Consider the following 14,911-nt stretch of genomic DNA (forward strand, 5'->3'; position numbering starts at 1 on the left):
GGTCCTTGGGCCTGTGCTATTCAAATCTCTTTTATCAGCGATTTGGACAACGGGGTAAAAAGCAACCTGTTTAAATTCACTGATTATACCAAAATTTGGGGTGAGGTGTGCACACTAGTAGGGAGGGAAAGACTGCAGCAAGACCTGGATAGGTTACAGGGGTGGGCTAACAAAAACAGGATGTGTTTCAATACAGACAAGTGCAGGGTGCTGCACTTGGGCAGTAGTAACCAGCAGCACACTTATAAGATGGCGAACTCCCTTCTTGAGAGCACGGAGGCAGAAAGGGATCTTGGAGTCATTACTGACTCCAAGATGACCATGGGCCGACAATTGAGGTCACGGTTGGCAGGGCTAACCCGGACCTTGTCGTGCATCCACAGGTGCATCTCAAGTAGAGCCAAGGAAGTGATCTTCCCTCTCTACGCAACACTGGTCAGGCCACAGCTGGAGTACTGTGTCCAGTTCTCTGCGCCCCACTTCAGGAGGGATGCGGACAACATTGAGAGGGTCCAGAGGAAGGCCACCCACATGATCTGGGGACAACAGAGCAGACCCTAAAATGAGAGACTGCAAGACCCGAACCTGTTCAGCCTTCACAAGAGGACACTGAGGGCGGACCTGGTGGCCATCTATAAACTCACTAGGGGGGACCAGAAGGGTTTGGGAGAGACCTTGTTTCCCCTTGCGCCCCCTGGCATAACAAACAATAACAGCCACAAGTTGTTGGAGAGGAGGTTTAGATTAGACATCCATAAGAACTACTTCGCAGTTAGGGTGGCTAGGATCTGGAACCAACTTCCAAGGGAAGCGGTGCTGGCTCCTACCCTGGGGGTCTTTAAGAAGAGGCTTGATGCCTACCTGGCTGAAGTCATTTGAGGCCAGTTTTTCTCCTGCTCAAGCAGGGGGTTGGACTTGAAGATCTACAAGGTCCCTTCCAACCCTACTTCTATGATTCTATGAAACAACAACTGTCTGAAATGGAAGCAAAAATAGATTCCAGTTACCTTAGCATGCTTCAGTTCCAGTTCTGCCAGTTCCACCAGATTTTTCCTGAATGCTGCAACTCTTCTTGTTTTAAAGTCTATAAGTTCTGTAGAAAAAACAAGTTTGAATCCCATTAAATTAAATGCAATGATGTTATTTACATTCTACTTAAGACATAAATATCAAGCTTAAATCTGATCCCACAACCTTGGGCACAGAGCTACTGCTGCACTGTTAAAATAAAGAGACACTTTAGGTCATGTCTACAAGGTAAACTTACTGCACTGGCAGTAGCGCACGCTGTACTGTTCACAGCAGGCTGCATCCTGAACTAGCTAGCATCTAGCTGCATCTGTGCAGCACTCTGGGTAGGCTCACTGCACGGCAGAATGTCTGGGCCAATTAGTCTGTCTGCTAACTAGACTTTAGACAAAGCCTTAAAGTGCAACTGGGCCATCTTCTCCTAACAACAGCTTTCATATATGCAAAGCTTTTTCAAAGAGAAGCAGTAGTTTGGGCACTAAGGGTACTTACACATATGCAGGGAGCCTGCTCCAACTTGCTGGAAATTCAGCACATCAGAGCTGACTTGATTAATTATGTCTGCTGGAACACATAAATTGACACGCTCTGGCAGCCTTGCACGTTGTGTATCAGTGCTGCAGCGTGTCTCCATGCTGAGAAAATGGTGGCGGTAAGCCTTGAAATAAAACGTGTTCAATGTGCTTTAATTCAAGGTGCCCTGCCACCACTGTCTTAGCATGGGTACATGCTACACCACTGATACACGACAAGCGGGCACTATTAATTAGCACAGCTCACTAATTAAAAGCGCCTGGTGCCACATCAGGAATACATGTAAAAATGCCCTAAATATTTAAAGAGTGAATTCCATCTCCCATCCCCACTACTTTCTGTCTAGAGACTCCAAATATGAAGAATCTCTTGGCAGACATGGGATCAAAGGCAGTAAGAACAGGTGAGACTTCAAAAGACAGAACTTGCTTGAATACTTTCAGGAGCTCTCATCCACCATTTTCTGCAAAGAATCAACTTTGGCAAATGTACAAAGCCAAAGAAATCTAGCTACTGGTGTTGCCAGGTATCTAAGGTGCTGACCAGGGACAAAAAGTTAGGATAAGGGATGCAAATATTGGGAGAGAAAACCACTTTTCTAGACCCATCCTAACTGTGAAGGGGAACAGACTCCCAGGACAGATCTCCACACTGAATAGACCCTCTTCTTTGGAGGAGCTCCTTCCATCCCCCAAAGTTGCTCCAGTTTGGACCAAACTCCAACAAAACCTCCCTTCATTGTTTCATCTAACTTGACCCAGAGCCACCTGCAAAAAGGTGCTGCTGTCCCAGACAGAGGACAGATGGGCTTGTATGGGGCACTTCAATTGAACCTGAGCTTGGGTTTGGTGTTACTGTTTGGAGTCCGTTATGCTATTGTCCAGAGCTGACCAGTTAACAGCCCAAGAGACATGTGCAGCCCCTGAAGGGAGTTAAGCTGCATCCCCCAGACTCCTAGTCTGGAGGCTGCTGCCCCCACCACTCTAACTGCTGCTGCCCTTCTGGGAGTCTCCAGGCTCCCCCATAGGCAATGGAAGGCCGGGGCTAACAGGGCTCAGCTCCCCAAACGTGGAGCAGTGCATAGGGCTATGGGGCAGCCCAGACACAGGTTTCAGGTGGCTGCAGCAGGAGTGGGGAGGGGCGCACACACAACCAGGATTGCAGCCCAGCATGTGTATGACTGGCTACCCAGCACAGCAGGCAAGTATCAGTCTGTCTATTCTCTGAAGGGGAAGGGGCACATCAAGGCCCCCCACACTGAGGGAAGGAGTGGGGCAGAAGCAGGGGCTGGGGTGAATGGGGCAGCTGGGCCACGTGGTGGGATAATCGAAGCCTGGGCGGTTCATCCAAGGGTGCAGGGGTGCTCCTGCCACTGTATGCACTCTGGCAGAGGCCTGGGGGTGGGGCATGTGCTTCCTGATCTGTGCACAGGGTGGAGGCAGCTGCTGCTGCATGCTGGTGCTCTGGGCCCTGCTGCTCGTGCAGCTGCCTTGGGAGCTGCACAATGCCAAGTGCATCCTGCTGCCAGGCGGTCAGGGGGTGTGGTGCATGCAGACCAGTGGCAGCAGGACACACGTGGCATCATGCCTCTCCCAAGGCAGCTGCACTGGCAGCAAGGCCCAGAGCCCCAGCACGCAATGGCAGCTGTCTCTGCCCCACACAGATCAGGGGGCATGTGCCCCTGGGCCCCCGGCACCCCTCGACAAGCCGCCCAGGCTCCAACTTTCCCACCACCTGGCCTGGCTGGGGCCCCATTCACCCCTGCCCCTACCCCACTCCCTCCCTAACAGCAGGGGTTTCAATCTGCTCCCCCATGGCACTTCCCCCACACACTTAACCTGCTGGTCGGGGTGCACATGTATGCATGCGCTCAGTCCCCCCAGATAAGTTTTTCTCCCTCTGCCTATGGGCTGCCCCCAACCCTTTTAACTTCTGGTTTGCTCCCAAAGGAATGGGGCAGCAGAGAGCAGCCACAGGAGCTGAACAGGAAATTCACAAGACCACGGGATGACGCGCACAGTGCATGAGCACAGTGCAGTAGAGGGGTGGGGCACACCAAAAGAGGCCACATGTAGCAGTGCATGGGAGACAGCATGGTGTGCCACACAGCTCTGTAGTGTACCACTTAAATGGCATAGTATTTGAAAGTTGGACAGCCCTCATATATACCAAAACAAGAAATGACTAATTTGCATCTTTGCTTTCAGAAAATCCAGCCACTTAGTTATAATATTGGAATCAGGAGGCTCCACTAATCCTGAAGGAAATCTGAATGACCCAAGATAAGAAGTCACAAATAAATATGTATTATACATCAACAAGGGCCTGTTCAGAAGAAAGCAAAAAACAGTTTACAGATAATGTTCAACAAGTTAGGGCCATTCAAGTAACCAGAGACAAAGATAGCATGTGATTGTTCAAATACCTTGCTTTGCCGATTCAGATATTTTTTCGAATTTCTGACAGCAGAGTTGCTGGGTGGTTTCAGCTTGCAACACATCTTTGTTCTTTGCTCTTGCTTTATCCAATGCCTTGTTAGCATTTTCATAGTCTACTAGGGACCTAGATCTTCTATATAGGAGATCCTGCAAAAACAGAGTAAAAGATATACATTTCTACAAATACCTATACTTGGATATTTATATACTGTCATCTCAGATTCATTTTATTCTTCCTTGAGATTATTCTTATTTTCATAAATCTCAACATAGCTATTTTGTTTTTGCAATTTATAAGAATTGCCATACTGGACAGATCACTGGTTCCATATAGTTTAGTATCCTAACAGTAGCCAACACCACAGTTCGAGTATTGTTTAAAAAAAAAACCCAGAAATGGATCAACATGGGGAGTTCTACACCCTCCCAGCAGGTCAGTAGCAAATTACCATTTTAAGTTATGAATCTGAAAACACGCATGGCCTGAGAAACACTATTTACTTGCATTTTTAATATGGTTGACATAATCACCATTACAACTGTTTTATGTAAGTAACCGTTGCTTGTACACCATTTCCTCATGACATTACCGTTTGCCGTCACCAAGCATTTTGGTACTAAATTTGCCTACAATAAATTTAATTTAAAAATTGTATCCATGGTTTTAAACTGCTTGAAATAAGCCATTTATTTTTTAAGTTAGGACATTTAAAGTACAGGTGGTCCTCCAGACTTACGACACAATTGGTTCCTGAAAACCATGTCTTAAGTCTAAACATGGTAACGTCGTAATTCGGAACCGATTTTCCCATAGGAACAACGTTATATATGGGGGATTAGTTCCTGAACCAAGGCCCAGTACACTATTTTCACTAAAAAATAACCCAGAATTATCAGTTACAGATGAGTAATATAGCTACATTAATGTATTTCCATTGTAAATAACAATCAAATTGATTTGGAAGGACTTCTTTGAGATGACTGCTGGACTTTTTGAGGGGTTCTTGACTGGAGTCTTCTCAGGAGTCCTGGCTGCAGGTTTTTCTGGAGTCTTGTCTGCTTTCTTAAAGAAAGTGCCCAAGGAAGTTTGGACAGATGTTCTCTTCTTTTGCTTGTAAGTTTCTCTGTAGCAACTATACATCTTGGATATGCTCCTATTCACTGATGCAGTGTGTTCAACACTGGGGTCATGTTCCTCAAACAGGGACTTGGCAGCTTCCAAATATTGAAATGCCTCAGCCAACACTTTTGTTGTCAAGACTTTACAAGGAGTCTCTTAACCAGAGGGTACATCTTCCAAAACAGCCCAGTTTCATTAACCTTGCCGACCACAATAGCCACCCTCTTCAATGACTGCAGCCAATATCTTAGTAAAACCACAAGCTGCCTCCTCATCAGCACTGGTAGTTTCACCTGAGACATTGATGTTATGCAAATTGCCCCTGGCTTTAAAATGTATAAACCACCCACTACTTGCATTAAAAGGCTCAGCATTAGAACTCTCCCCCGGTTATTTCTTTAGATAATCACAAAGACTCCTAGCCTTTTTCTGAATTATGCCTAAATTCACAGGAGCATGGCATTGATTTTGATCCTCCAGCCAAATGATTAACAGTTTATCAACCTGAACAATAAGTCCAACACGTTGTTTAGCTATCATAGTTGATTGTATAGGAGACAAGCCCTTAACATGTTCTTCAGTTCTTACCTTGTCTTTGGATATCCCCCACAATAGTTGTTCAGGGGATATCCAAAGCTCTACCAATTTCAGTTGGCATCTCACTTTTTCTGGACCTCTTAATTATTTCCATTTTTATTTCCATAGTAATTGTTCCACGTTTCTTAGAAACATCACTTGCACCAGATTTACACTTTTCTGCCATTATTATGGACAAAGACAGACTACATTTTAAGAAAAAGTTTGGAAACACAAAGATTCACGTAAAAATGGAGTTGGAACAACAACTGAGCACCCTGTGTCAGGAAGATGGGCGGTGCAGGGAAATGGGCAACACAGCAAACTTGTTTACTGACGTGACATGGTGCCAGATCAAGCATTGTAAAATTGAAACTGATGTCAAAAAGTTGAAACAGGGTGTCAATTTATAAACATCCTAAGTGGCATTCGTCATAATTCGAATGTTGTAAAGTCGAGGACTGCCTGTAGTCTGTTGTTTACCCAAGTCATTCCTCCATTACTTCCAACTCCACTAATGAAATAATGCCCTATGGAACAAATACTATAACAAACACTGCTATGAAATCCTGCTACTATTACTTCTCAAAATCAAAGTTCTAATGTGACGCTTTTGGGGAGGGAAATCAAGATGGGAAATTCTGGCTTATTCACTGGATGAGTATCAGTTTACATTGCTTTCGGTATCTCTGCTGTTTCATAAAATGCACTACTTCACTAAAAACGAGGCACAGCAAATTCACCTTAGCAGCTTGAGATTCCCTTAAGTAGTATTTCAGAAGATCAGAAAGTTTAAGATCTTCATCAGCAGAAACCCGGGCCTCTATTTTCTGTTGAGAAAAATAAAATAAAGGAATGTGACAGTATAACTGGACTTCCACTTTTCTTCATTTCTTTGATATTAGTACAACAAACTATTCTCAAAGTAGTAAAATAAACAGTACCTGCCAGACACTGACATTTAAAAAAATAAAACAAATGTTCCATGTGTGGCATGATTCAGTAGTCATCTGTATTTAAAAAAAGCTAACACCAAGTAACTATGCTGTATTTTATTAAAAGCCTGTTTTTTTTAGTGTTCCCAATTTCAAGGATACTAGAACAAAAGGTGGAAAATTGTCAAATTCATTCAAGTACAGTGGTGCTCAACCTTTTCCCCCCATGGGCCACATTCGGCAGGTGGTCTTGATCTAGCACCCAGAAAGGGTGCAGTGGGCACTGCCAGGCCATTTAGAGTGGGGATGGGGGCAGCCCAGCCCCAGCCATGACCCATGGAGGGAGTGGGGGAAGGTGATTGATGGGAACATGAACCATCCCTAACTCAGTCCTCTGAGGAGGAAAGGGGACATGGCCCAGCTCAACCTGACCCTACAGCTGGCACAGGAAGGAGGCATGGACTGGCCCCAACCCAGCCCCACAGGGAGAAGAAGGGGGCATGGCCTGGCTGAACCCAGCCCCAATCCAAATATGGAGGGGTGGGGTCATGGCCTAGCCTTGCTGGAAAAAGGGGGCGCAGCACAGCTCAGACTGCCCATGCAGGGCTTGGAGTTTAGGAATTTGGTGAGGGGAGGGGGAAACAAGCAGGGGGAAGGGTTGGCTGTATTAATGGCCACTGTTCCCCCACCATCAAAATTTTCCCAACCCAGGAGGCCCATAGGCCAGATAACAAGGCTCCATGGGCTGCACCTGGCCCACAGGCGAGAGGTTGAGAACCCCTGACAAAAGGCCTCAAAAAGGAAAATACTGACATTGTTGATCTCAACAAGAGTATAAACATTTCATCCTAAACTCCATTCCAGTTATTTTAAGTCCAGACATTCCCAAAAAATACCAATTCCATTATGAATGGTCTGGAAAGGTCAAATTGGTAAATCTTTAGCACTAAATATTACTTCAGTGACTCATCCACCTTTGACTACATCTGTGTCTGTGTTCAAAAGGTCTGCTTGCAAAACTAACTTATGAGAAAGCTGTAAATCAAGTCAATGCATGTCCTGAATAAAATGGGTCCCTAGTGTACTATTACAGCCAGATGCAGGTAACAGAACATAGTACTACATCCACTTGAAAACACTCCTGCTTCTAGAATGTTTTATTATTCTCTGGCTAAACCAATAGGTTTTGAAAGCATTCTCATTTATAGTATGTAGTTATTTTCAGGGTCCTATTAGCATACATTTCCTTCAAACTACTAGATTATGTTCTAGGTCACAACTGCCTCCAAATCTACCCTGTAAGATCACTATCTTCCTGTAACACAGTTTTAAATACAAATCATCCTTTTAAGATATGAAGACAACACAAATTTCTGCTAGTTTATTGTTAAATTTAAACCTGAGAGGATGGAAGTTTCTTATCTAATTCTTTCAAATGAGAAACTCGTATTTTGGGCCAGAATGTTAACTATTCTTGCTCATTTAATTTTCTTAAATATTCACATGCAATCATTTTGCTGTGCACATAGCAGTTACTTTAGATATCTTAAAAAGTATAATTTTTTCTTTACATTTGTTCCAAGAGTGCTCAGAGCTATAAGATACAACTCAGACAAAGCAAATAAACAAGGCAGAGTAGACAAGACTCTGGAAAGTCCAGAGAAATTAGTAAGCAGCAACATTATTGTGACTCACTTCCCCAAGAAGTGATCTTGACTCCAGAGAAAAGCTTGGATCCTGCAAAGAGATTTCATATGGGTGCAAAAGCCTGCCTACATGGGATAGTTTGTGGGGTTGGGGCTTAAAGAAAGCCCTGTTTAAAGAGAAAGTTTCTATTCTATCAGATATCATTAACCAAGCAGCTTTATAATAAAGCCTTCTTAATATTTTTACCCAGTAAAATAAACTATTCCTCCAAAATCCAAAAAGAGGTAACTATACCGTTTCACATACAGCCTAGAAAATCGTTGCAAATACTGGTTTCAAAGATTAAACATTTGTGTGTTAAAAAAATAATGTAGTTCATTAGGATTTTAATTGTACTTCTTTTCCTCTTTACAATCATCCATGACAAATACTTGGCATAAAACACCCTCCAAAAGCTGATCAAAGAACCATTAACCCCATGATACTGACTGATAACCACAGTATTTTTCAGCTGTACAAAATCATGGCGTACACCAGGATGAACAATTAAACAGTACTTTTCACGTAAGAACTGATTTCATAATACGTACCCTTGTTTTGTCAAATAACTCGGATACCTTCAGAAAAAATCTAGGGAAGGAAATGCATGATCAATTAAAAGTTTTCATTACAATGCAAGTCTAATGATGCACTTCCACATTTCTCCTTTAGAAATCAAAGGAATAGGACCTATGCTGAGTGAAGTGCCAACTCAGCAACTGATTATGATTTAAGGAATCCTGGAAGACTGAAGTGACTGATTTCAACTTGTGATACATCTGAAACTGCATTTTTTGCTCAAATGTTATATGTAAGAATTCACAGTTAACTAAGACAACAGGAAAGCAAATCAGGGTTAGCACCTTAAAGACTAAACAGTTCAGAGAGGCATGGGGTATAGGTTGTAGCTGTGCTGGTCTAAGGTCATAGGCAGACAAGGTTATTTGGGTGAATCTGGTATCTTTTATTGGACCAACTTAAATAGCTGTAAAAAAATTTTAGCAAGCTTTCAGGCTTAAAAAAACCCAGCCCAACCTCTGGCTTTACTATTCATTCCATCCAGGAAGAGCACACAACAACTGCAGAGACTTCCTCAGCCTGATGAAGGGTTTTTAAACCCAAAAGCATGCAACAAAAATTTTCCAACTATTTAAGCTGGCCTAATAAAATGTATCAGATTCACCCAAAAAACCTTGTCAGAGAGGCATAAGCTTTCACAGGCAACAGCCTACTTCATTAGATACTATGGTACTATGGTTTGCTATTTCTTTAAAGAAAAAAGAAACATGGGAACACTTGCTCAAGGACTGCCTTTGCTTTGTATAAAAACCTGAACTGTTGTACAAAATTCTCTGCAAAACACAGTACATCCTCATTGGATATGACAACGTAAAGAAGGAAAGCTTCTCAGTGGATTTAGCCAGGAACCTAGACTGCCTCAAGTCATAAATGAAACAATTTGCCAGCTGCAATTTGGAGTTTAAACAGACTGATCAAAAAAGTCAACATTTGGTACAAAGCAAAGGAGACCTATCACCACAATTAGTGGTGTGCTGCATTACCAGAACTGATGTGACCTGACAAATACACCAGTGTTAACTTTTCTGTAGAGATCCGCCTCCCTGCAGTAACATTCAAGTCCTATCTGTCCAGTTACGCTGCTATTTTCAAAATGTTTCCCTAACATTTTTTAATTGCTTAAGTTTGCCACATACTCAATTAGGCCAAAGTACCACTACACTGCTCAATACATCGGACTATGGTACTAAAACCTTGAAAGGGCAGAAGTCTCTACAGGTACACATATATTGTTTTCAATTCTTAACAGAACAGGGCTGCCCAACTGGTGGCCAGTAAGCCTCATGAGGCCCCCCATGGGTTAACATGCAGCCCCCAAGCTCCTGATCTGGTTGCTGCACACCACATTGCTCCACGTAGCTTCTGCTGCCTGGGCTTCTGGGCTCCCCCTGCCTCTTCCAGCTTTTGATGCCTAACCCCACCCCTGGTGACAGGGCTGAGGGAGCCCACAGCTACGTGGCGTGGGGCCCTGCACAATGCAGTACTGACAAAGTACAGCAGGGCACCTGCTGTGTAGCACAGCAAGAGGGACCCATGTGGTGCAACATGCAGGGCATGGGGGTGCTGGGACTGTAGGAGGGGTACCCACACACCCATGGTGCAGGGATGGCTTGCACAGTATGTACAGTACAAGCAGAGGTTGCACATCCCCGTAGTAAGGAATGAAATCCACAGAAGGCATGGCCAGTAGTGAAGTAGCCAGGCCTTAAGAGATCATCTTTCATGATCTCCATGCAGCTAGTATTCACAAATGTTTCCACACCAGATGTATCCATACTTGTTTGTACATATTCATGATTTTGCAAATAAGTACAAAAGCAGCTGTATATTTTAAAATCATGTTTTCACTTTCAGAGTCTCTTCCTGTTTTAGGAGGACTGCTCCGTTTTCTCATTTATTAATCATTTTTTTAAAATTATTATTTATATAATCCTAAATATTCCAAGAAACAGTTTTTTTTTTTTTATAACTTCTTGTGATATTAAAAGACTTTCACAATACAAAAATGAAACATGGACAAGGATGAGAAAGAAACTACTATTTTGGATATAAAAGAGTAATACAGCCATTCATTTTTTTAATCAAAGTGCAATGGACACAGGCAGGTCACAACTGACACACTTGTGCTACACACAATTGTGTAGCAATTTGTCCTGTAATTTATCACAATTAACAGAATCTTACCTGCATATTTCTGTGGAGTCTTGCGTTCCTAACGTGTATAATGAAGAACCAATTCTATTATAATCATCCGCAACATCTAGAAAGAAAAAAAAAAAAAGAAAAGGCTTACATTCAACATTTCATTCTTTCCTTCTAAAAAAAATTCTAAAGAGCATGCAGTTCTCTTTTTGAAAAGTACCTGATTTTAAAGAAATGTCTCCCCAAACTCAAATAATAGTTATAAGCTTGCTGCAAAAATTACTAAGTGAAATTTGGCCATGTCATATGCAGGTCAGGAAGGTGACTGGAGGATCACAATGGGCCTGTCCTTCTGATCATGAAGTCATTAAGTATTAATACAGTTTTTATTGAGTAACATCTCAAAGGTGTAATGTTGCAAAAGATGAGTCTTATCTTTCATATGAGGCAGTGTCCTATGAAGTCAACTGTTCTATATTGGAGACTGTACTCCAAAATAAATCCATTTGAAAATATCACTGTCAGAGCATTGAAAAATAAATCCCTAAATGTATTAAATTCACCAATTTGAACAGAAGCTGTGAATTTGGGTACAACTTACTGCCTGTATGTGGTACTTTGTTAGGTATTAATAAGCTTTGTTGGCTTAACTCTTTCAAAAAACCTTTATCTGGCAGAATTGCTGGTTTACAGATAAAACATTTATTTTAATTACCATATTTACTCAACTTGAAGACAAACCTGAATTTAAGATGAACCCCTAATAATTAGATTCTACACAAGGAAAAAATTTAATTTGGTATTATTTTTATAAACAGACCTACTACAAAAACTATAGCAATACCAATTATTCAACCTTCTACATTCATACATTCAACATTAGCTTCAATTAAATTCAAACATGACTTCATGCTTAATTTACATTAGGTTTAGTTCAGAACTTGGTGAGTGCTACTGCCTTCTTAGATCTGGCAAATTAGGACTGGGTCACTTTCGCGTGCATCCTCACTCTCACACTTCACTCATCTTCCCACAAAACATCATCTTCAGTTCCATCCATGGCATTGGATATACAGCACTTCTTGAAGTCTTTAATAATAGATTCTGAAGATATCTTCCCCCAATAAGTTGGAATCCTTTGGCAAAGCAGTGCTATGGTTGGCTTCTTAATATCTTTCCACCAGGTGTAAGTACATGGTTCCCTGCCAAGAGCCAGTCTGAGTATTAACATTGTAAATGGTCCTTAAAGGGCTTATTCACCATGACATCCAATACCCGTATAGTTGAGATGTCATGACTACAAGATCATAATTCATTGACTTTTTGCTTTCCCATCAAGTGTTAAATGCTCTCTGACACTAACATTCCTCTTCTCTTTAGCAGTGCCCCAGGTCTCCATTTCCACACAACATCTAATCAGTCATTCATCAGTTCACTTAACATCCATCCTTGTTCCTGGCATCTAACCACTATTCCTGCTGGCAACTTCTATTTTGGCAGAGTTTTACATTTCAAAATCACATTGAATTGCAATTTTCTCCGATCTGCCAATACTACTAAGATCAGTGTAATCTGTGATTTTTCATTTCTTACGTTTCTCAGAATTATGGATTTTTTACCTCTCTCACAGATAGTGACATTACTCAGCATATCAAAATAGACTAGAGTAGGTCTCATCAGGATTACCCATCTTGCCCAGCAGGTAATCACAAGTTTTCCATAGCCCAATAAAATACTGCTGGAATCAAACAAGTTGTATGCTGAAGTCTGATGTTAGCTTTTATGCAAATGATGTTCTTCATCTCAGGGCTAAGCCACTGTCACATCATTCAGATATGCCACCCACTATTTGTTTTGAATTTTTGAAGAGGAATGTTCAATTTCTTTGCTATTTCCAATGCCTTGAGTCAAAGTGCTTCATGGATGATTGGCATTCCCTCCTTTCTTTATTCCTGAACATACTTGAGCACTTGCTTATCAATTTCAGGAAAGCGACCTTGTTTTGGACTCCCAAATGTTCTCCCTGTAGACTTAGCATTCTTGCATTTTCCTTTTCATTGTCTCCATTGACACACATTTGATTCAGTAACGTTATACTTCCTTCCTGCCTCAATTATTTGTTGCCTTATAACCTCCATTTTAAAGTCTGCACCATAGCTGTGCCTCATTTCTTTTGCTATCTTCACATTTATATTGCTACTTCCTTTCATTTCTACATGGTCTGTCATGAGGGTTTCCCTGCTGCCACTCAGGGTTTACTATGGGTTTCTGTTTTTAAATTTTGACCACTCAGTGGTGATCTCAGGCCCTATAATCTGCTACTTTCCCTGCTACTCTGCCAAGTGCTCCCTTGCCACCTGCCCCTCTACTGGGTACCTTGCTGTCACTTGCCTCACTGTTATTGGGTGCCTCGTTGTATGCTGGTTCCCTTGGCACCACTGACTGGAACCTCACTCTGTGCTAGATCCTTCACTGGCATGCTCATGCTGAGTCCCTTGTCACACACTGAGTTCTGAGAGCTCAAGCAGCTAGTGCTGGAGCAACCCAGCACACAAAGGGACCCACCCAAGCTGTCAGCATGTGATGAGTTGCACCAGCACACATCGCTGGGGCAGCAGCTCAGAGCAACTTAGCACATGCTGACCAGAAACCTCACACACTATGGGAATACTGCTGGGTCATTTTGAGCTGTGTGGGGTTTCCAGCCAGAAGGTACCAAAGCAACTTGGCATAGGCAGGAAATAGTTTCAAGTGACCCTGCACATTGAAGAAAGCTCTAGCATTCTGTGCATTTTCTGGTTTCAGTTAAGTTGTATGCGATTATAAGACCAGGCTTGATTTTCCCCATGTTGAATGGGGTGGAACCTTATCTTACAATCAAGTAAATACAGTAATAAAAGTAAAAACTATTGTTGCTGTGGTTCAACATTAAACCAATTAAGCTGGTGTGTTAAAGATAGTTCTACTGTACATTATTAATGCACATGAATGCCAGTAAAGCTCTTTTCTTGCAAGTACCAGACCTGATTTTAAAAATCATTTTTGTAGAGAAAGGCTGGACATCAAGGTTGAATGCAAGCCACTTGAGAAGTCACTGCCTAATGTGGACAGGTATTCACATCATGTAAATGGCGTTAGTTTGCCACATGCTATTGATTTTTAAATTAAATGCCTCACTTATGAGGAATTAAACATACCTTTTATCTCCGAAATAGCTCAGCTGTACCTCCCTGTTAGCATCCAATTAAGGCTGGTTACATTGTTATGAACAGGGATCTGGGTTTTCCACTCCCCATGGAAAAACAGAGTAAATCGTGGATTTTACCTTTTACCAGAGGCAAACACAGATTTCTTGTTTAACAAGAGAAACCTTGGGATTTTGCCATTTTGTAGTGAGCTCCCTGCCACCTGGCAGAGTTCCAGCCTGCAGGGAGCTGAAGGTGGGTGGGAGTAAGGACAGTGGGACAGGGGGCTCTATATGCATGTTCATGCATATGGCCCTGGGTAGCCTGCAAAGTAGAGCATTTCCAGCAAGTAAGTGGGGGAGATGGGGATTGAGGCCCTGTAGGGAGGGAGCTGGGCAGGACTGGGACTGCTGCCCAGCTGGGTGGGGCTTGGGGCCTGGGGCCACAATGCACGGCTGCAGGGCCCCAGCAGGGAGCAGGATGTGGCCATGGGTGGCCCTCCTTCACATGGGGCTGCAGTGAGAGCAGCAGCACAGGACTGTGCCTCTTAAAGCAGCGGCAGGTGCAGGGGGCATGTCGTCAGAGCAGCGGGGGGATGGCTTTACAGCAGCGAGGAGATCCCTGCACAGCCCCACTGTCCTCAGCTGTGCCGGATCATGCCCAGTGGGCTGCAGAGGCCCAGGGGAG

The 14,911-nt window shown here is 42.9% G+C and overlaps 1 protein-coding gene across 2 annotated transcripts in view; it reads right to left on the reverse strand.

The window, feature by feature from the left end:
• Positions 1 to 14,911, reverse strand: part of SNX6 (sorting nexin 6) — a 46,774-nt gene that overhangs the window by 5,680 nt on the left and 26,183 nt on the right. For both annotated transcript variants that reach the window (XM_019551326.1, XM_019551327.1), the window contains 6 exons: positions 11,082 to 11,157; positions 8,870 to 8,909; positions 8,328 to 8,369; positions 6,441 to 6,527; positions 3,989 to 4,148; positions 1,008 to 1,093 (listed from right to left, as the gene is read on the reverse strand). In XM_019551326.1, coding sequence (XP_019406871.1) covers positions 1,008 to 1,093; positions 3,989 to 4,148; positions 6,441 to 6,527; positions 8,328 to 8,369; positions 8,870 to 8,909; positions 11,082 to 11,157 — 491 coding nt within the window. The remainder of the gene's footprint in view (positions 1 to 1,007; positions 1,094 to 3,988; positions 4,149 to 6,440; positions 6,528 to 8,327; positions 8,370 to 8,869; positions 8,910 to 11,081; positions 11,158 to 14,911) is intronic.

The sequence above is a fragment of the Crocodylus porosus genome, unplaced genomic scaffold, assembly GCF_001723895.1.
Source record: "Crocodylus porosus isolate Cpor-Errol unplaced genomic scaffold, CroPor_comp1, whole genome shotgun sequence".
Lineage (NCBI taxonomy): Eukaryota > Metazoa > Chordata > Crocodylia > Crocodylidae > Crocodylus > Crocodylus porosus.